Here is a 21026-nt window from a genome sequence, read left to right as displayed (position 1 = left end):
GAAGGTTGAGTAGCATCGGATTTCTGCTGCCACTTTTAACTCTACCTTACTCACTGAGCCCTGAACCCTGTAACAACCGAAATTCATTAAAAACTAAAACAAACAAAAACTGGGGAAAAAATGAAAAGTTTCGGAAGGGGGCACCCGGACTTGAACCAGGGACCTCTCGATCTGCAGTCGAATGCTCTACCGCTGAGCTATACCCCCTTCTATAAACCGTGCCAGATGTTTGAAAATTTTAAAATGAAAATTTCCATTCGTTTTATCGATGTATTATTGATCTTTTTACGACATCGGTTGTAAATTGCATGAATATCATTAACAATCGGAGCCGTAGAAACAATAATATTTCGAATAAACGTCACGCATAAATTTGCATATCATAATCTCTAACGAGTGCTCAATAAATGCAAATGTATGCTAACTTGAAAATTTGGAAAGCAAACTATCTTTCTGTATATCCTTTATGACAAAGCATACATCTATACAAAATACTGTAATTTTAACACGAAAATATTACCGGGCTTCTTGGACCACTCAATCGATTCAACGTATAACGATTTTTCTCTATATACTCAACTAACTTTATTTCACTACTGCGTGATATATATATATATACTTATACAACACGTCACTCTTGCATTCACCTCCCATCCTTAACCACCAGTAAGAAACCCCCTATTTATACCCCCAACCCTCGTTGCACATACCAACGTTATGATAAAAGCACGTCAAGAAACAAGAAAAAAAACAGGAAGTATGTTTCGATAGAAACAAGTAACTGGATAAAAAGCTAATTAAAAGAATTGAGGGGGCACCCGGACTTGAACCAGGGACCTCTCGATCTGCAGTCGAATGCTCTACCGCTGAGCTATACCCCCACGATGTATAAGTGTCATATGCTGGAAAATTTCACTCGCGCAAATATCACATTCGTCGAATCGATTAATGATCTTTTATCTGGACACATGCTGTGGGATATTAGTTGTATTTAATGTGACGCTGATTATGTGCTTCATACGACAGCAGATGTCACACACGCTATAGCTTTCATTGTTTAAAAAAACACATCGGTATTTCAATTACATCGCTGAATGCATGACGTCGTAGGGAAACTACATACAAAATCACAAGGGTAAATTGTAGACACTGGATTAACATATTTCCGTTTTTACACTACCTACAACACTCTGATACTACGAGCCCTTGCCTTGTGTACAAAATGGTACTAAAAAATAGCTTCCATCATAAAACAGATTTGTTAACAGAGACCTATTTACGTAGATCTTCATGATGTTTATTCACGCGTACTATCAAACTTACAGATTTAGGATTTTTGTAGTGGTGGGGTTGGTCCGGGGAAGTAAAAGGGGACCCTATGAAATGTTAATGTGAGGACGATGCAAGCTGTGTAGCGGCAGAGCCCTCATGACCAACGAGCGTGACGGGATGCTGCTCGAGAGAATGAAGTAAGCAAGTTTACATATATTTTCAGCGACTCAAAACTGGCATTGCCCGCATAAAACTCACAGAGTAGGAGCAAAATGCATGAGTAAGTAATCAAACAATTTTCAAAAATTCAAAAAGTCGAACAAACAATGAAATGTTATCTTAATGATCATATCTTTATACATATTATCTTAATAATATCGTTCGAATCTTGCGAATTTACGGTGATTTCCTCGTTTCATTTTCCTGTTTACAGAAGTGCATTGTACGACCGGGTTTGTACAGATAAAAACTCGCTGTCATCGTAAGTAACCGGGACCGTGTTTTAGTCTTAGTTTTAAAGCAAAGGGTAATCAATAAACCTTACAGTTATAGCTATCGACGAAACACTAATCGATGAAACGATGAATGATAGAATCCCGGAATTCCTCACTTAGACTAAAAGAGCCATTCTCCTAACGATGATTAATTAGGATGTTATCGAAACACTGAATAAACTCAAAGCTCAAGGAAACATTTAGGAATTTTTGTTTTCCTTATCGGTTCTTTAAGATGACTTTTAGGATATAGTCGAAACGTTGAATAGATACAAGCTCAAGGAATTATTTTGGATTTTTTTTATCCTTTTCTTGAATATGGCTATTCAAGGAAGAATTCTGACTCCTTATTTATTCTTAGTGTGGGATTTTATATAATCTTCCTGTAGTATATGTAAACGTAATATATTTGTCTTTAGGTGATAAGTGCCCGCTGGATAAAATCACTGCCTGTCTAGGTAAGATCTATGAAAAAATTACTGATATTAATTTCATGAGTTAAGATTAAAACCCATTAAAACCAAATTCAAACGATTAAGAACGATATATATTTTATCAAGAATTGAAATAAGAAATCAAAAGACGAACTCCTAAAGTTTTGGACTCTCTCTGGAGACGACCAACAGAGTTTGAGAGAGTCTTTGAATATATTTTACACCTGACAATGGTCTCTGTAGAAATGTTGTGTCTTTTAATTCGATAATTTAATTCTTGTTTTGTTTTTAGCCGTAAAATGTCCACCCGGTTTTATCAAACGTGGGAACACCTGTTTACGTAAGTTCAGCCGATAAAAATCCAATTTACTCAAAAGCAAAATCCATGTACAACTCGAAAACTGAACTTTCGAAAATTCAGAAATCAACGAAGAATCTTTGAAATGCGTTTCTACTTTTATGTAAATAGAAATGGTTTGTCCTGAGCATTACAAATTGGTCGGCAACAAATGCGTCCGTAAGTAAAATACATAATAATAATAGTTTATTTGCAATTAAGAAGTAGAAAACCAGCAAGATTGCAGACAAAATATTATAACATATGATGAATATCTAGCGAACCAACATAAATTTGAAAGAAATATTTTACAGTGATTAACTATATTCTATTTTCATCGGTGCATTATTCTATTTTCATTTTTTGATGTCTTATCTCAATCGATAGTTTGTTCCTGCCCGGAGGGTTATATGAAAAAAGACAACAAATGTATTCGTGAGTATTCCAGCTCTACCGGTGTCTATACTTCGAAAATAAGAATACCTCGGTATATAATTCAGTGATGATTTCTGAATTTCTATCGCTAGGTTACTCGTGTCCGAAAGGTTTTAGAATGGCTGCTGACGGGCACTGTATCGGTTAGTAAATTGCGTTCGATGAACGATAGATGTCGCGATCGATGATTTTTTCTGATTTTTACGCCATTTTTGTATTTTTACAGTTATTTGTCCAAAAGGCTACGTGAAATTCGCACAGAATTGTATCAGTGAGTGATTTATATCTTTAATTTATTTTTCATGAAGATTTAAAAAAGAAAATTAGAAACAGCTTTAAACATGGTCCTAGTGTTAAGAAAATTTCAACACGATCAATCAACTTTTATTTCATTATCAATTCAGTTCACCCCGCATAGATTTATGATTTTAACCTTTTTTTGTAAAACTTGGCTTGACGTGGCGTATTTCATGAACTACGAATTATGATTATAATCCAGAATCCTCAATGTTATGACAATGTTCTATTTTTCACGTACGTATTTACAGAAATGCTGTGTCCGCACAACTATAAACTAGAAGGCAAAAAGTGCATTCGTAAGTTCTATTTCAAAATATGGCGTAATTCATTTGAACTTTTACATGACACAACAGTAAACATAAAAGAAAGATATTACTTTGATGGTTAATTAACAGATTAACACAACTCCTCTCCCCTCATCATGTATAGAGTCCCCTATTAAGTAACAATTTATGATAATTTATTATTTTACGCAACAATTTATGCAAATTTATGATATCATTTCTAGTGGTCGACTGCCCGCGTGGTTACATCAAAGTTGGAGACAAATGCGTCCGTGAGTTGAACAAGTTTTTCTTCGGTTTCGAGCTGATTGTTTGTAACGAGAAACAAATCTATTTCAAACTATTTGTTATTTAATTTGCAGTGCATAGCTGTTCGAAAGGAGAAGTTGTAACGAAAGATGGAAAATGTGTTTGTAAGTGATCGATTATCGATTTGAAATTGGATTCGTGTCCATGAACTATTTCAACTTGTTTGAACGAGTGTTAGGTGCCATAACTCAGTGAATATCAGTAGTACATATCCGTATATAGGTCTTACAATTTTACCAGCGCTGATTGGAAGCTGGACTAAAGCATTCCATTTCTAAAAGATTTTATATCGTTTCGAAGGTTCCGCAAAATTGACGATGGCACCCGACATACAAATAGGGTTGAAATAATTCACCTCATTAATTACCCGATGAGGCTAAAGCTTGTACTTCAAATAGAGAATTTTGTTAAAGTACTATCCGTCTCGCTTTACTTGAAATAGACATTGGATGTTATCAGACTCATCGGAAAATTTGTTCCATTTTCAGCTGTCTGCCCGAAAGGTTACACAAAACGTGCTGGAAGATGCGTGCGTAAGTGAAAGTTTGCCCGAAACAGTCACAGCAATCGTGTCTCAAAGATTTCGAAAGCTTTTAAAAAATCTAGCGACGTTTTCAACATTTATCGCTTTACCCATTGAATTAATGGATTATATCTGTTTTTTAGGTGTAAAATGTCCGAAAGGTTACGTTGTGCTGAACGAGAAATGTGTCAGTAAGTATCGAAAATTGTAGCACATTTAAACGTTGCGTAACGTCGGAACAAGAAATGATTCAAAAACGCTGAAATATTTTGGGTTCATTTCTTATTCTAATACAATAACCACAACTGAAATAACGACCGCTGATAGGTATCGTCGATTTCAAACCCGGGACAGGCCTGGAAGAGGAATCAAACTGCAATGGGAAGAATATATCACTCAAAATTTCGGTTTTTATAGTTTTTTATTTTGTGGCCAATAAAAGTACTCGACTTTGGATTATGAATTGAAAAATAGACGGGAAAATGGGGAAAATCAATATTCATCCGATACAAACGATTAATCCGACTTTCGCCGATCCGACTTATGCAAGGTTTACTGTTCAAAGTCAACAGGGAGGATCTTTCTTTTCTGATATACTGTGGAAACATATTAAAGTAAATCCCCCACAAGGAAGTTGTACTCGATTCAGTCTCATTCAACCCTGTATATTTCACTGAGTATGAATTCATAAATGTTCGATGGTTTTATTATTACACAGTGACCTGTCCGCCCGGATACAGAATCAGCGACGGTATCTGTATCAGATACACCTGCCATCCCGGATACAAATTAGATTCAACTGGAAAATGTACCCGTAAGTATCAAGAGCTACACTTATATTCCCATAAAATAATCTCATTTCAATTCTTTCTGCTGATGAAATATTTCATGCACTTTTCAGTCGTTGCCTGCCCGGAAAAATTCCAACTTCTGGCCGGAAAATGTATCCGTAAGTATCGATATCTTATCCCAAATATTTTGCGTGCCACGTGTTTGAAAGCGGAACAAAAGAGGTGAAAGATATATTTCTAAATTTTCAGATTATCACTGTCCTCAAGGAATGACGAAAGAAGGAAAATGTATCAGTAAGTGAGGGGGAGAATGTGGTCCTATAAACTTTAAAATGATTTAGAAATGATACACATTTTTAATTGTTCAAGACTTATGATTTTAGCCAGGCATAATGGCTTATTTAGTTATGTTTTATACCGGTACTGTTTCTAACAAATATAGGATTTTTGAAAACAGTAGAATCCGCTTAATTCGGATCGTTTGGGACGAACGAAATTCGTCCGGTTTACGGAAAATCCGGATAGAAAGTCATTTTCTCGTATTTTAATGAACAAACGGACCGCAAATAAATGTCCAGAATGAACTAAAATCTGATTAAGCCGATCCGGATTAAGCGGGTTTGGCTGTAAATATACTTCTAAATGTTGCAAGTGCCTTAAAGCAATGACTGGCACTGAATAGGACACTTTAAAATGTGTCTGCATTAGATTACTTACAATTAATCTCTAATTTAATGCGATAAAATTCATAACATAACATATTGTCGTGATACATATTTTTGTTTTTCTAGTTACTCAATGTCCGGTTGGGTTCAAACAGTTCGGTAAACAGTGCATCAGAGTCATCTGCGCTAAAGGTCATCATTTAATGGGAACCAAATGCGTCGGTGAGTCGAAACTATCACAAAGTATTCATCTGATCTCATTAGATTGAAAAAATAAAACTTCAGAGACGAAACATTCCGAGACTCGGCAAATGACGTCACAGTATTGTTCACATTCGACATATTAAACTTAAACCTTTCACTTATACAGTTATCACTTGTTCTTGACGATATGCGTATCTACATAATCTATGCGCATATGATTTGAATTTTTCAGCCAAATGCCCCGTAGGTTACATGCCGAAGAACGCGTTCTGTGTTCGTAAGTTAACTTTCAGGTTCTAACATCAACTTTGAAAAAATAGAATCAATTCGTTTTATAAAATCTAAGATAGAATCTTCGGTATTAATTTGTATTTTAGAAGCTCAATAGCTCATTTGCCTGATGAAGCTATATTAGTAGCTAAAAGCTCGTATCTTAAATCAAACTAAATAACCAATCCTGTCTTTACGTTTTACCGATTCGACACCAGGTTAACACGGTTCCTCCATCACTTCTCCTTTATAAACAAAATCTAACGAAATTATTTTGTAGACTACACTTGTCCACAAGGCTACATCCTAACCAAAGATTACAGATGTGTTCGTAAGTTTTTAAACAAACTCTACTAACTTTATCTATGTAGTTTTTTTCGATGTCAAAATCAAATTAATGATTTTGTTATCTTTTAATTATCCAGTTCACTCGTGTCCGAAGGGATATAGGATTTCCGATAACAAATGCGTGCGTAAGTAGCCACAGATCTTTTACCCCAATCGGCTCGGGAAATGTCAGACCAGAGCTCCTCGATCATAAAGGACTCCTATTTTAGCTGGATAGGGTTAAAAGTCCTTTTTTGTTGCTTGTACAATGTACTAGAATATTTCTATTATCTATTTCCTAGGATACTCGTGCAAGAAGGGAATGGTTCTTATCAAAGGAAAATGTACAGGTTAGCGCGTTAGGTTGAAAATCAATGCATAGAAATGAATTCTGATTAGATTGAAATAATTATGATAAATGGTTGATTTTTGTCGTATGTTTTAGTCGTTTGTCCGGAAGGCTACAAGAAAATCGGCAAAAAATGCATCCGTTAGTATATCCTAAATAACCTCTGACCACTGAAACTTAAGACCCTTTACAATTTCAGATTCGAATTTATTTCTGTTCTTTTTCAGTTACAAAATGCCCCAAGGGATATTTCCTAATGGGACAGAGTTGTGTGGGTAAGTAAGAGCATGTCCGAGATAGTTTTGATAGTTTACGATTACCATAGTTTCTGAAATATCTTGGTAACGAGGGATTGGACTATGGGTTGGTAGGGTTTTATAAAATCCTACACCTAAGAATAAAAAGGGTCCGAAAATTTCCTTGAGGTAATATCTATCTTTCGACGTAATCTTAATAGTCATCTCCTGTAATGCTTCACTTACTTGCCTTCCTTGATAAGGAAGGACTCGGTTTGCGTCTATGCGTAATAATCCGATCATATCCATTCCATTGCAGTTCGCTGTCCGAAAATGTATCATCAAAAAGACGGCAAATGTATCCGTAAGTTCAACATGATCATGAGATCAATGTAATAAGGTGTGACGATATGATAAATAGATATATGTGATAATCATATTTTATGTTTTTCTCTATTTCTAAATCAAGGATATATTTGTCGAAAAGGCTACAAGTTAAACGAACAGGGCAACTGCACACGTGAGTAGAACATCATCTTTTTTAATGGATGTGCATAATGTGTGTATTCCAAACAAACCTGACTCATGAACAACTTAAGATACTATCATCTAATCCTAATGTAGCTTTGAAAATGGTAGAACATATGTTTAAATCCTCAAACGTAGCTCATGAATTTAGTTCATGAAACAATTCCGGTGTCAGTTGCTCGAAAGTTAGTTAAAGGAAACCGGCGGATAAATACCATAGTAACAATGAACTTTAAATTGTGACTAAGTCAACTGTCCGCTGGTTAACTATAACCAAATTTTGAGTAACTGACCCCTGAGTGGTATTTTTGTACTATTGACTGATAAAAAAGTCTGGCTGGGTATTATTATGTTTTTTTCATCGTTTCTCCACAGTTGTTTTCTGTCCACCTGGTTACACGAAAAATGGTCAAACTTGCGTCCGTACGTACTAAGAGAAATCATCTGAACAATATCTATCGAAATTGACCAACAACGGAATTGCTATTATTTACTGGCGTTCTATTTGTAGGTATCTCTTGCCCGAAAGGACAGAAGTTGAACTCTACAGGAAGATGTACACGTACGTAAGAAATCTCGGGGAAGATTTTCTTCACAATATCAACTCATTCATTCATTCATTCATTCATTCATCCATTTATATCTCAGTTGAACTACATTTACGAATTTATTAACATTAATTAACATCGATTAACAGATGTTGATTGTAATTTTTGATTGCAGGAATTTGTCCGGAAGGATTCCAAAGCGTTATGGGAAAATGTGTCCGTAAGTTTCAAAAACGAGGAGTGCCAGTTGTACATTCATGGCTTAGATTCAAGATCAGTTTAGGGCATATTAGTTCTATAGTCGATATAACAATTTAGAGCCAGTCTAAGCTCATAATGGTTCAACAACTAATCTAACAACTTAAGACCAGTCTAAGCTCATAATGGTTCAACAACTAATCTAACAACTTAAGACCAGTCTAAGCTCATAATGGTTCAACAACCAATCTAACAACTTAAGACCAGTCTAAGCTCATAATGGTTCAACAACTAATCTAACAACTTAAGACCAGTCTAAGCTCATAATGGTTCAACAACTAATCTAGCAACTTAAGACCAGTCTAAGCTCATAATGGTTCAACAACTAATCTAACAACTTAAGACCAGTCTAAGCTCATAATGGTTCAACAACTAATCTAACAACTTAAGACCAGTCTAAGCTCATAATGGTTCAACAACCAATCTAACAACTTAAGACCAGTCTAAGCTCATAATGGTTCAACAACTAATCTAACAACTTAAGACCAGTCTCTAAGCTCATAATGGTTCAACAACTAATCTAACAACTTAAGACCAGTCTAAGCTCATAATGGTTCAACAACTAATCTAACAACTTAAGACCAGTCTAAGCTCATAATGGTTCAACAACTAATCTAACAACTTAAGACCAGTCTAAGCTCATAATGGTTCAACAACTAATCTAACAACTTAAGACCAGTCTAAGCTCATAATGGTTCAACAACTAATCTAACAACTTAAGACCAGTCTAAGCTCATAATGGTTCAACAACTAATCTAACAACTTAAGACCAGTCTAAGCTCATAATGGTTCAACAACTAATCTAACAACTTAAGACCAGTCTAAGCTCATAATGGTTCAACAACCAATCTAACAACTTAAGACCAGTCTAAGCTCATAATGGTTCAACAACCAATCTAACAACTTAAGACCGGTCTAAGCTCATAATGGTTCTACAACCAATCTAACAACTCCATTTTACAAACTCATTTTAGTTCTATAACCAAACTAACTACTAAAGGCCGGTCTAAGACCCTATAGCTAATCTAACAACTTGTGACCAGTCTGAGCTCATTTTAGTTTTATAGCCAATCTAATGACATAAGATCAATCTTCAGATAAGATTTACGACCACTTTTTGACTTTTTTGGTGTTAAAATTCGTTTATTCCAATAATATCTCAACGCGCGGGTCAAATTCTAACCAAGAACTGCTGAAACTGGTTCCTGGTTTTCACCGATCACTCAATAACCTCGACATAAATAGAAAATAGTTTATTTCTAATATCACCTGATTCTGATTCTAGGCATAAAATGTCCTGTCGGTTACGCAATCAAGGGTGCCAAATGCGCGCGTAAGTGTATATTATATCATTCTGAAATTCTGTTCACATGAAACATTGTTCATTTCATAACGTATGAATATTCTATGCGCATTTTTCAGCGATTTGTCCCGAGTCGTATGTAATGGAACACGGTAAATGTACACGTGAGTATCAGATATAGAACAACCCTGATCACTTCTTAGAAAATATTATAATAAGGCTAGAAAAAATTGAAAGGTTGTTTCTCCTAATCTCCCGGGTCATTTTGTAAACAGCAATGAAATTTGTAATCAGTTGATATCCTAGGTCTGTTGTGGTTAGCCTGATCATGATTTTTAAAAGTACGGTCAACAGATTTACTGAGGTAAAAAACATTCCCCGTTATTTTCATTTACTTTTAAGGTTATGTCTGTCCGCCGAGTCACATGCTGAGCAAAGATGGGAAAATCTGTATACGTAAGTAGACACACGGTAGCTTGTGTAGACTCATCTTCTTGAAAACAAAATTTAGAAAAACGTTGAAGATCATTAATTGTCTCAGTAACATCTACAGTTCAGAATTTAAAAATTGGTGAAATATTACAAATGCCGTGAAACCCATGTGAATTATATTATGTAGATATTGAAATTTGTCACAGTAAGAGTTTCCTGTAGAGTTGAGCAACTCAGGAATTTATAATGAAAGTAATATCGTTCGTGTATATTGTTTGTATTGTAGTTATACACTGCCCAACTGGCTACAAGAAAGTGAACGAAACTTGTATCAGGACCGAATGTCCGCCTGGATCACAACTGGTCAACGGGGAATGTATCCGTGAGTATCTGATCATTAATTCCTTCCGCCAAGACCCAGTTTCACGATTCTGAGTTATCTAGAATTCATTTCCTTCTCACTTATTTCGGTATAATCATCGTCATTTTCAGTGAAGGATTGCCCGAAAGGTTACAAGAAAATTGGTCACAGATGCATACGTAAGTGTCTATATTCTTATTTGATGGAAAACCCACGATGAAATAGAAAAACAAAAAACTACAGACGTTTCCACTCAAGTATTATGAGCCATTTTCAAACATTTTCAAAGACTTTCGGAACATCAATGCTGTCTTAGCTTTTCCCCTCCAACTAAGCGTTTTTCTTCAAGCGTTCCTGAGTGATTATTTTATTGCGGGACCCAACTGTGCGCTGTTGTATCGTTATGAACACATAAATCACTGAATATTGTTTCATTTTTTTTTCAGAAATAACTTGTCCGAAATATTACGTACTTAAAGATGACAGATGCGTTCGTAAGTTTTCACACGAATTCCTTTTATCTTTTTCTAGAAACAGAATGTAATATTTGTGTATTGTTCAATCCTTAGGATCATCGCTTGGTCGTAATTCAAGATTGATTTATATATTTGATTTCAGTTGACCATTGTCCAAAGGAATATACAAAACTCAACGATAAATGTTACAGTAAGTGAAATCGTAAAAACTAATTTCAAATCAGTCGGAAAATAAAATAAAATTTTTATGATGTCTCCGTCTTTTCGGAAAGGATTTGTTATAGACAATGAAATGAGACTGAATGTAACGTTTCATCACGTACTATTCTTTCTAGAAATAATTTGCCCGAAAGATTTCAAATTGATCAAAGGCAACAAGTGTATCCGTGAGTATTTCAGCTGAATCGGAGAAATTGCGTTGAGTTTTGAACGATATTAGAAATCATTTCTGAGATATTAATGTTCTTTGTTTTCTAATCAGGAATCCGGTGCCCGCAAGGATATAAACTTCACAAGAACCGCTGTTTGAGTAAGTTGTGTCACTGTTAGTAGTAAATCATCGATATCAAATCCTACGTTTTTTTCATTTACAAAACCATCGTGAACCATTTTCAGAGATTATGTGTCCTCCTGGGTACCATTTGGTCGGCATGAGATGTCACAGTAAGTAGAGGGGTGCTATAGGGAACGGGTTAGGCTTGAAAGGGAACGGGTTAGGCTTGAAAGTAATGAGAATGAATTCTTCGAAATACGATGCCTTAATACTATAAACATTTTTTTTTTTTAATTTCAGGAGTGCAATGTCCAGTTGGATTTGAAATGAAAGGAAACGACTGTGTCGGTGAGTTCAGTGAATCATTTGAAATCGATACACATAAAGACAGATATAACTGTGTAATAAACTAGTAGATTTAGGTCAATAAAGCTACTATGCAGTAGTAGCGAAAGCTCGTAATTTCAAACAGAATCAGTTAAAACCTACACAGAACTACCCGTTCTCACGTTTGTCGATTTTATACCAGGCTCCTCGAATTATTTGAAAACGAAACATGTTTTTGATTTTTTCTCTATTTTTTCACTCATTCTCGTCGAAATCGTCTGCTATCAAGACGGGGGTCAGTTGAAATTGCCGTCGGTTTTCTTCGTCCAGTTCCCGGTAATATCTGAAACAAAATGGCTGGCAGATACAAACCGAATCAGATATATTCGACGAAGCCGCGATCACACGGAGACGATTTGGCATGAGCCAAACTTGCACGGATCGGGCCCGAGTCAAATTTGGCTCGCGCTTATTTAGAGAACGCGTTCACAGACACACGCAAACCACGCAGAAAACGCGGAACCAGTTGCATTTCACACGCAATAATTTGAACCGTGCTAAAATTTGGCCCGGGCCAAAAATGCCCGTGTGATCCCGGCTTCAGTGACACGTTCGTAGCACAACACCATAGGTATCCAGTCTGCAGCCTTGAATTATCTTAAATCTTAAATCGAATGTCTGATTACCTGATAAGATGATCGGTCGATTCGAACGCGAGTAACACCGCGTGACCGGTCGGTCTACACAATCCGTGACGATCTCGTCTGTGCGAGTCTAACACCATATACGGATAGCGTCGATCACGTGATTTCAATATGGCCACCGATTCGTCATTCGCCGTCAAAATGGCACCTAGAGAGGAGAACCAGTTAGAGCTTGTTCCAATCAATCAAAGATTCGAAATTCTGAAGAACGCATCAACGGATGAAATACCTATGTATTTAGGAGCCATCGCCTTCCGGAAAGCGCACGGGAATGTGTCCACGAAATCGGCGATCTCTTCAGCGACCTCCTCTAATGAAATCATTCCGACCAAACCTTCGCCAAATACCACCTAGATTTTATTTATGGAATTAGACAATTCTGCCCAGGCCTAGTACACAGTTGTGAGTTCAGCGGACTTCGCTCGTCTCAGAGCTAGCTTTAACAGTGGATCCAACTGTGGGACTGGATCCAGAGTTATGAGTTTACTCTAACTCACAACAGTGGGAAACTCGATCCTGAGTTCAAATTTAACACAACTGCGAAACTCATTCGAAATTGGCTTGAAAAAGACTCATTTGTTATGTTTTCTGTAATTTACCGCTGAACCCAGTTTTATAGTTTTTGTCGACCAATGTGTAGGTTAGGCTACATTATCCAACTCGAACTGTATAAAACTGGCATCAGCACTTAATGAACGACGCTTATCAAAACCTTTTTTCCCGGGGGTACGCCCGTTGTGATCAACTCAGTCGGTATATCGCTGGGCATTAAGAAGTTCCCCTGCGGATAGATACATCGGTCGTTCAGTTGTCTGATCGCCGATACGTGTAGTTTGTGTCCGTCGCAGAGAATTAGATCCAAATCGTCGCTGTTCCAACGGTTTACCGGTTTAAAAATCGAAGCTATAACCGCCTGTACCTGCGACGACAGAATATTCGAGAAGAGATTTTGAAATGTGAATATATCCGATGATTGAAAATACAAATTACAAATGGCTCTGTTTTCCTAATATCCTTTATGTATAGTGTGGTCTGACACGTGACGTCATAGTAGTTTATTTGCTAACCAGTGCTAAAAACTTGCCGTACATAACAGCAATAAATGATTTTTTTTTTAACACCCTCAACCCGCTAAGCGCCACGTAGGGCATGACGAGCGGTTCGACGTTTCTTTTTCCCAATGGGGGAGAGACCAGAGAAGAACCTTCGACCGAGAAACTCTGTCGCCACCAGGGTTTGAACCCATAAACCCTGGATTGACGAGACCAGTGACCGGCGGCTTAACCCACTCGGCCACTGCGCCTCTTGCAAAAATTGATCGGGATCCAGCACTTCCACAGGTTGTGAGTTGAATTTGACTCAGAGATTGAAAATGAATTGATTTTAACTCAAGAGTTAACTCTAACTCACAACTGTGGAACTGGGAGAGTACAAACTACGAGAGTCTGACATGACAGACCACGAAGTTTGAAAATCCACAGAATATCTTTTGTTACTTTGTATGGCGGAAAGACTCCAGCACTGGTTGACAAATCTTGTATCATGCTTTGTTTGAAGATAAATTGAATTGAACCGACCGGAAAACAAAATATGACGTCACGTGACCTCTATATGACATACTTACAGCTATAGATGTGCACTGTGTACCTCTCAGAGGCGACCGCCTAGCGCATGGCACGTTCCACTGGTCATAAAGCGAACAGATTGTGCGGTCCGGATTCGGGTAAATGTGGATATCTTTCACCGTCTCGTCTTGTCGGTGCCGTTTCGTCCCGATACAAATCTCGTCCATAGACTCATCGCATGTTTTTCGTTTTCTGGGAACTAACAGGGCTGTATCTGAGAGTTGTTTTCTCTGGATTCGAATCGGTCTGGATTTCCCAGTCATTTTGCTGCGCCTTTCATTTTCGGTAGTTCTGAGTTCGGCGTTGCTAGGCGCTGATCACCGAAACAGTTGCTACGTTACCATCCAGACGAGAAAGCGAGATTAGCAATAAGAATCACAGATGATGGTTTTGAAGACCTCGACTTTTCTTTTTTATTTTCAGTTTTGGAATGTCCCCATAGATACATACCCGACCCTCACAATAAAACCTGTGAATGTAAGTAATAATAGAATGTTTTCTATTTTCGATAGCGGATTTTTTTGTGAAATATTTCAATTGGGTTCGAATCCCAATGAATTCTTTCTACTTTCTCATCCAGTGGAAAGTTGTCCTCGCGGTTTCACGAAAGATGGAAATCGATGCGTCCGTAAGTTTTTCCTGTGGAGAAAATTGCTTGAATTACATATTTCGAACTCTAGGCCAGGTTGCTCAAAAGGATTTCCACTAAAATGCCAAATATCCATTGGTAAACTCCTGGTGCCAGTTGCACCAAAAATGGTCTTAAATCGTAAGACTGGTCTGAAGTTGTTAGATTTGCTATGGAAGTAAGTTGGTCTTAGACTGGTCTTAAGTCTAAGCCATGACTATGCAACCGGCCCCAGAGACCTCCCTGGTACCAACCTTCTTCCATATATTCAACTTTTGAGTAACAGGTCACTGAGATAATGTTAACTAGACCTGTAGATGTGTTATTTCTCAGACTATGTTTTCTCTTCTATGTTTGCTTCATATGTTTAAGGTTTGAACTGCCCGTGGGGTTACGTCATTGTCAACCAAAACTGTGAACGTAAGTATACAACATGACAATGAGATAAATGAAGAAATCCCACACTTCGAATTTGAAATTATACTATCAAATTTATTATTACGAAACCACAACGTTTCGGCTGTTGACTAACAGCCATCATCAGGTGGAATGACCAGAAAAACAAGAGTTAGTATATGAAAGGTTTCTTTTTTGAAAATACAGCTTGAAATACGTGATAGAAAAATATGTTCTCTCAATTTACAGTTCAGAAATGTCCGCCCGGTTATGAGAAGATCGGCCAACAATGCAGCAGTGAGTTCGACCCGCGATATTTAGAACTTCATTTCATGAATGAATTTTCTTGAGAATGTTTGATGATATTTTGATGCCAAAATCACTTAACAAAGTCGCAATCTGTGTAGTCTATTCAAAGCACCCACAATATTAAAGATTTAACGACGAAAATCTGTTGTACTGAGGCCGGTTTTATAGACTGGTATTACCTTTTAGCCCGGGGCTAACTCAATTGATAATGAATTGAGTTAGCCTCCGGGTTGAAGGTAATACCAGTCAGTAAAACCGGCCCCTGATGTTTCGGGTGGAATGCATCTACCCAGGACATCTTCGGGGATTTATTGTTATTAAAATAGATCTCTGAAGATGCGAAAAATTCTACCCAATCTTGAGCGTTATATTCAATATTTTGGGTCTTTTTAATACATATTGGTGATACTTTGAAAATGTCTGTCTATCGCAGGAACATGTCCGGCCGGTGAGGTTAGGAAATTAGGACACTGCGAAGGTATTTAAAGCATTCAAAACGCGTTTGTTTATTGTCCACGAAATAATTCTATTCAATTTGTTTTAATGATTTTATTTCGTTCGATGGTTTTAGCGTTATACTGTCCGCCTGGTTACAAAGCAGTCGACTCCCATTGCGTCCGTAGGTGTCTTTGTTCCAAAAATAATTTCCATTTATTCTGAAATTTCCATGGTAAGAGTTCAATTCACGTAAATTCACATTGGATTTCTTTTTCACAGTGATTCACTGTCCTGCTGGGTATTGGAAGAGCGATGGAAAATGCCTACGTAAGTTATTTATCTGATCTTGAATTCACCGAAAACGAAGTTTAGTTCGACTTTTTCAACTTTATCCATTCGTTTTGCAGATGTAATGTGTTCAGATTGGCACACGCCCGTCCCCCACTCCCACAACTGCCACAGTAGGTTTCTAGACTATAAAACATCTGATGCCTTCTACTTGATTCTTGTACGAAAAGAGTAATTTTCTATTTCTACAGTTCGTCAATGTCCCGCTGGTTTTGTACTAGAAAACGGTAACTGCTATAGTAAGTAAATGATTGATCTATGCGAAAACATGCGGCTGTTCGTTGTACAATCGACGAGGCAAATTTCCCCAAGAGCTATAAATGGGAAAACCAGGGCTAGAAAAAGAAAAGCCTAATTAATTGCTGTATTTTGTATTACAGGGGTTCACTGCCCGGTCGGCTACATTCATCAAGACGGGCATTGCAAGGGTACGTTAAGTTAAGGTGTAAAACACGAACTCTCTGAGACTACAGTCTTAATTTGTGAGATAAGTTATTGAGCCTACCGAGCCATACTGAGCCTAGAACGAATAGATCTATTCATGAAAACTTGTTTTTGAATATTTCTTTATAACATTTATATCTATAACTATATAGATATAAATGTTATAAAGAAATATTCCAAAACAAGTTTTCATAGTGAAAATAGGAAACTTAAATTTGAATAAGTTTCCTATTTTCACTTTTTGTAATGATAAATAGATGTGAATAATATAGGAAATATTCCATGACGATTCGTCGATAAGTTTCCTATTTCTACGTTTCGTGATTCGGTAAATTTCGATCGTTGTTTTTTTTTTGCAGCGAAAACTTGCCCGAAAGGCTGGGAGAACAGGAACGGAAAATGTTTCAGTAAGTTTATCAGAAAATAGTATTAGTATAGATATCTAGGCGCGCGATGCAATCTGGCATCTAGAGAAAATGACAACAACCATTTTCAGCTTTTAATCGTATGCAAATGTATGCATTAATATGCAAATTCTACTTCTACCGGGTTCTAGTTTCATAAGAAGGTTCAACTATTTATAGATTCAATTTTTTCATAAATTCAATTTATCTAAATCGATTTATGAGATATCGTTTTTGTGAAACTGACACCTGGAGGAAATTCTTTTTTTCATAAATTATTCATATCGTATATTACAGAATTGAATTGTCCGCCCGGATATATCAGTGTCGGCTTCCAATGTAAACGTACGTATGCCTAACCAACGCCGTTTAGAAGAAATTCTGAAATTCTAATTTCTAATTTGATTATTTGCGTGTTGTTTTCAATAATAGTGAAGTCGTGTCCGGATACGTTCGTGCGAGTCGACAACAAGTGTGGAGGTTAGCGTTAAACCATCTGATTTACGAAAAGAAAATAAATCCTTATCGAATCATAACATTCCGCCATATTTTCCTTAAATATTTGTTGATACAGTAATCTCGCGTATGTCGGATCGGCGAAAGTCGGATAATAGCTTGTGTTTGCCACGATTTTTCCTTCACTTTTTCCAAAATCGGATTTTATAAGTAAAAATCGCGGGGCACGCGATAAGTTAACGACTCCTGGGTACACGACATGTTTTGACGAATTCACGCTAGATTTTGTCCGTTTTGTTAAAGGAAACAAGTTTTGTTTCAAGTCGTACTTCCTCTCATCATAATCGCAGATGTCCGCTCGGTGTATCCTATCCTAACGATATGTTCTTCTTGAATCGATTTTCAGTTATGCATTGTCCGGTCGGCTACTCTTTTGAAAACGGACGTTGTGAATGTAAGTATAGTAAATAGAACCACAGCTCCTGCGTAGACCCTAGCAAACCTGAATATAGCCGCAAAGCAGCGATAATGGGTTTTCTGCCAAGCAGTATCATTGATCTGCAAACCTTTGGGGTTTATGAAGAGAAAAGAAAAAATATTTTATTGACGGGTTTCCAACCTTATATGATTGCTACAGCTACGTCAATGTATTACATGCCAGTAAAACCTTACAAATTACTTTCTGTACGATAGAGTTCGATTTACCCGGTCCTTATAGATTTCATTGTGTGATCTATACGATGTGGTTGTTTATTTTCAGTGTCTCACTGTCCCACCGGATTCTTCGTTTCTCACGGCAGATGCATTCGTAAGTCTAGTTCAAATTCATCAGATTAAGACCTAATTCGAAGATTTGGGGATTTTTACCTATGGGGTTTTTTTAATCTTAAAATAGGGATTGTCCCTGTTATTTATTTGGTTGGTAAATTTCATTTGATTTTTTTAGCCAGGGGATTTTCGTCGACAACTATCAAGATCAGATCATTTTCAATCAGAACTCTGAGAATCAAATCTTAACAACCCGTCATACTCAATCTCGCCGTTAAGATCTGTTATCAATACATGGCAGTCGAGTTCTGAAACGCGTCAGACGTTATATCTTATCTACGTTCGACTTTTTTTCGATTCAGCTATAAACATAATAAGGCAATTAAACCGATCTCTGCGCGGAGATTCTCAGAGCGATCAATTTCTGACGGAGAGTTCTCTCAGACTTATCTCTAATGGCGTCGGTCGTTCGTTCCAACGCTTAAATTATTCAATTATTCATAAGTCTAACTACTGTCGACGCGTCACGACTGTTCCTCCTTAAAAATATAACTACTTTGTACGTTTATTTATAACTCGCCCAACTCCGCTTGAGCGTTTTTTTTGCGCGGTTTACGCTGAATATTTGAAGGAGCTTATTAAGACTAACACTGCATTGCGGAAATCGTTATATTAGCTACGTGTAAACGAGCTCGTCAGACCCGTGTGTCGATGGACGCGGCCGGTTCGACGAAAACCACTTTTCGTACTCGAGTAGCGTCTACACTTAATTCAGTTCCGGTAGATACGAATCCACATCCGTAATTCAAGTTCAAGGTCAATTGTGGCGCCCGAACACTGCATTGAACACGCGTTGAGCGTCTTCACTTATAAGATCTCCTGCGACGCCATTGACTTCTGTTAAAATTCGTAAATTTGTACGCAGTATCTGCTTTGTTTCTGATTAGTTCCCTAAAACGACTTGTTATTTCAACGTTTTTTCTTCTGTTCAGCGTTTAGTAATTTGGTCATTAATCCGTCGCGTGTGTGTTTGTTTTAAAAGGCAGCTGTTTTTATGATAGTTAATAACTCTGAGCTCGTGTTTGAAGGTGATTTGGCCGCAAACTCGACAACAAATTCCCGGGAGAAAAATCCCATCAATCATAATCATGTATTTCTTCGTTTATCGATATTTTATTTTGCTTTTGTTCGCAGGAATCTACTGTCCTCCTGGTTCACAGGTTTTCCACGGTAACTGTGTCGGTAAGCTATATAGTCTACCTCCACGTGAGTCCCCCTTATGACGTCATCAAATTGAAGAACCTCATCCCAATTAAGATGGCTACCTCAACGAGAGTCCCCTTATGACGTCATCAAATTGAAGAATCTCGCAATAAAGATGGCTACCTCCACGAGAGTCCCCTTATGACATCATCAAATTGAAGAACCTCCCAATAAAGATGGCTACCTCCACGAGAGTCCCCTAATGACATCATCAAAATACCCAGTTATCTAAGAACCTCTGCATAAAGATGGCTGCCTCCGGGGCATTCTACTTATGACGTCATCAAATTAAAGAACATCCGAATAAAGATGGCTACCTCCACAAGAGTCCCCTAATGACATCATCAAAATACCGTGTTATCTATAACACCTCCGAATAATGATGTCTGTCTCTACACAAATTCCATTATGACATCATCAAATTGCTAGGACTCCGTAATTTTCTATCGATCAAGTTACTACTTGAAGTAAAGCTTGATCGATAGAACCTTACAGTAAAAAAATACCAAAAAAATTCCCCTTATGACAACATCACATTGCCTTGTGATTCGCCTTTGAATAAGATTCTTTACGATCCGTCGTGTGAAATACTCGATATAATGATATTTGTATCATCTCTGATTTCAGGGATTGGTAATCCGGCACTACAACCGCAGCCTAAACCAGCCGATACTATTCCAGTACCAGCAGCAGCAACCGGTGAGGGCGCTGATGTACCAACGCCAACCGATAGGGGTGCAGCTGTACCTACACCAACCGGTGGTGGCGCTGCTGTACCAACACCAACCGTTGGTGGCGCTAAACGAGCAGCGCCGCCCGCGCCGCCGGCTGCCGGTAAGAACACGACCGCCCCGATGACGCTGGAGGAAGCTAACCGCGCCGGAGCACTCGTACCGCAACAGAAAAACGCGTAATTAACCGCGTTTTATACCGAATGTTTAAAAGTTTAATTTCACAAAGATCCCGTTCCTTCCCTACGCGCGATAGGAACGAGAATGAACGAGACCATTTTTAGTCGTCGATTTCCCACACGTAGTACACACTTGTATATGACGTCAGTATCACTTTACACACAATAAAATATCCATTGAATACACGTATGGAATAATTCTCGAATAGTTTTTGTTTCTTTTTTAATTTCTTTGGCGTCGATGATAATTCACCAGTCACTTGTCATCCCGGTAACCAGTCGTCCCGGTCACCAGTCATCCCGGTAACCAGTCGTCCCGGTCACCAGTCATCCCGGTAACCAGTCGTCCCGGTCACCAGTCATCCCGGTCACCAGTC

General features: G+C 37.6%; 2 protein-coding genes, 1 long non-coding RNA gene and 2 other non-coding genes across 5 annotated transcripts; 3 read left to right on the top strand and 2 right to left on the bottom strand.

The window, feature by feature from the left end:
- Positions 1–135: 135 nt before the first annotated feature.
- On the bottom strand, positions 136–207 carry Trnac-gca (transfer RNA cysteine (anticodon GCA)). The gene has a single exon. It is a non-coding gene; the product is annotated as a tRNA-Cys (tRNA).
- Positions 208–809: 602 nt separating this feature from the next.
- Trnac-gca (transfer RNA cysteine (anticodon GCA)) lies at positions 810–881 on the bottom strand. Its single transcript has one exon. It is a non-coding gene; the product is annotated as a tRNA-Cys (tRNA).
- A 5877-nt stretch (positions 882–6758) lies between these two features.
- LOC141911440 (uncharacterized) lies at positions 6759–7121 on the top strand. The gene is made up of 3 exons (XR_012620049.1): positions 6759–6791; positions 6948–6995; positions 7091–7121. It is a non-coding gene; the product is annotated as an uncharacterized LOC141911440 (long non-coding RNA).
- Positions 7122–7563: 442 nt separating this feature from the next.
- On the top strand, positions 7564–11807 carry LOC141910622 (uncharacterized). Its single transcript, XM_074801316.1, has 15 exons — positions 7564–7594; positions 7700–7750; positions 8134–8181; positions 8270–8320; positions 8482–8526; positions 9850–9897; positions 9987–10031; positions 10270–10323; positions 10586–10681; positions 10792–10839; positions 11107–11154; positions 11279–11326; positions 11472–11522; positions 11618–11665; positions 11752–11807. The coding sequence occupies exons 1-15, from the start codon at positions 7564–7566 to the stop codon at positions 11805–11807; spliced, it is 768 nt and encodes a 255-aa protein (XP_074657417.1).
- Positions 11808–11935: 128 nt separating this feature from the next.
- Positions 11936–20803, top strand: LOC141911115 (uncharacterized). The gene is made up of 18 exons (XM_074802076.1): positions 11936–11977; positions 14709–14762; positions 14866–14913; positions 15286–15333; positions 15559–15606; positions 16052–16096; positions 16190–16237; positions 16336–16383; positions 16464–16517; positions 16596–16643; positions 16785–16832; positions 17208–17255; positions 17550–17597; positions 17685–17732; positions 18115–18162; positions 18469–18516; positions 19671–19718; positions 20367–20803. The coding sequence occupies exons 1-18, from the start codon at positions 11956–11958 to the stop codon at positions 20651–20653; spliced, it is 1086 nt and encodes a 361-aa protein (XP_074658177.1). The 5' UTR covers positions 11936–11955; the 3' UTR covers positions 20654–20803.
- Positions 20804–21026: the final 223 nt, after the last annotated feature.

This window comes from Tubulanus polymorphus, chromosome 9 (genome assembly GCF_964204645.1).
Source record: "Tubulanus polymorphus chromosome 9, tnTubPoly1.2, whole genome shotgun sequence".
Taxonomy (NCBI): domain Eukaryota; kingdom Metazoa; phylum Nemertea; class Palaeonemertea; order Tubulaniformes; family Tubulanidae; genus Tubulanus; species Tubulanus polymorphus.
The sequence above is the reverse complement of the archived record's forward strand: the minus strand, read 5'-3'. Positions and strand labels throughout refer to the sequence as shown.

Excerpts from the sequence above, each read along its gene's own strand:
- LOC141910622 (XM_074801316.1), top strand. The coding sequence starts at position 7,564 with ATGTATCATCAAAAAGACGGCAAATGTATCC. Across the intron at positions 9,898-9,986 it reads CAAGGGTGCCAAATGCGCGC|CGATTTGTCCCGAGTCGTAT; the intron begins GTAAGTGTATAT and ends CGCATTTTTCAG. Across the intron at positions 11,327-11,471 it reads ACTCAACGATAAATGTTACA|AAATAATTTGCCCGAAAGAT; the intron begins GTAAGTGAAATC and ends TATTCTTTCTAG.
- LOC141911115 (XM_074802076.1), top strand. The coding sequence starts at position 11,956 with ATGAAAGGAAACGACTGTGTCG. Across the intron at positions 16,518-16,595 it reads CCACTCCCACAACTGCCACA|TTCGTCAATGTCCCGCTGGT; the intron begins GTAGGTTTCTAG and ends CTATTTCTACAG. Across the intron at positions 18,517-19,670 it reads TTCTCACGGCAGATGCATTC|GAATCTACTGTCCTCCTGGT; the intron begins GTAAGTCTAGTT and ends TTTTGTTCGCAG.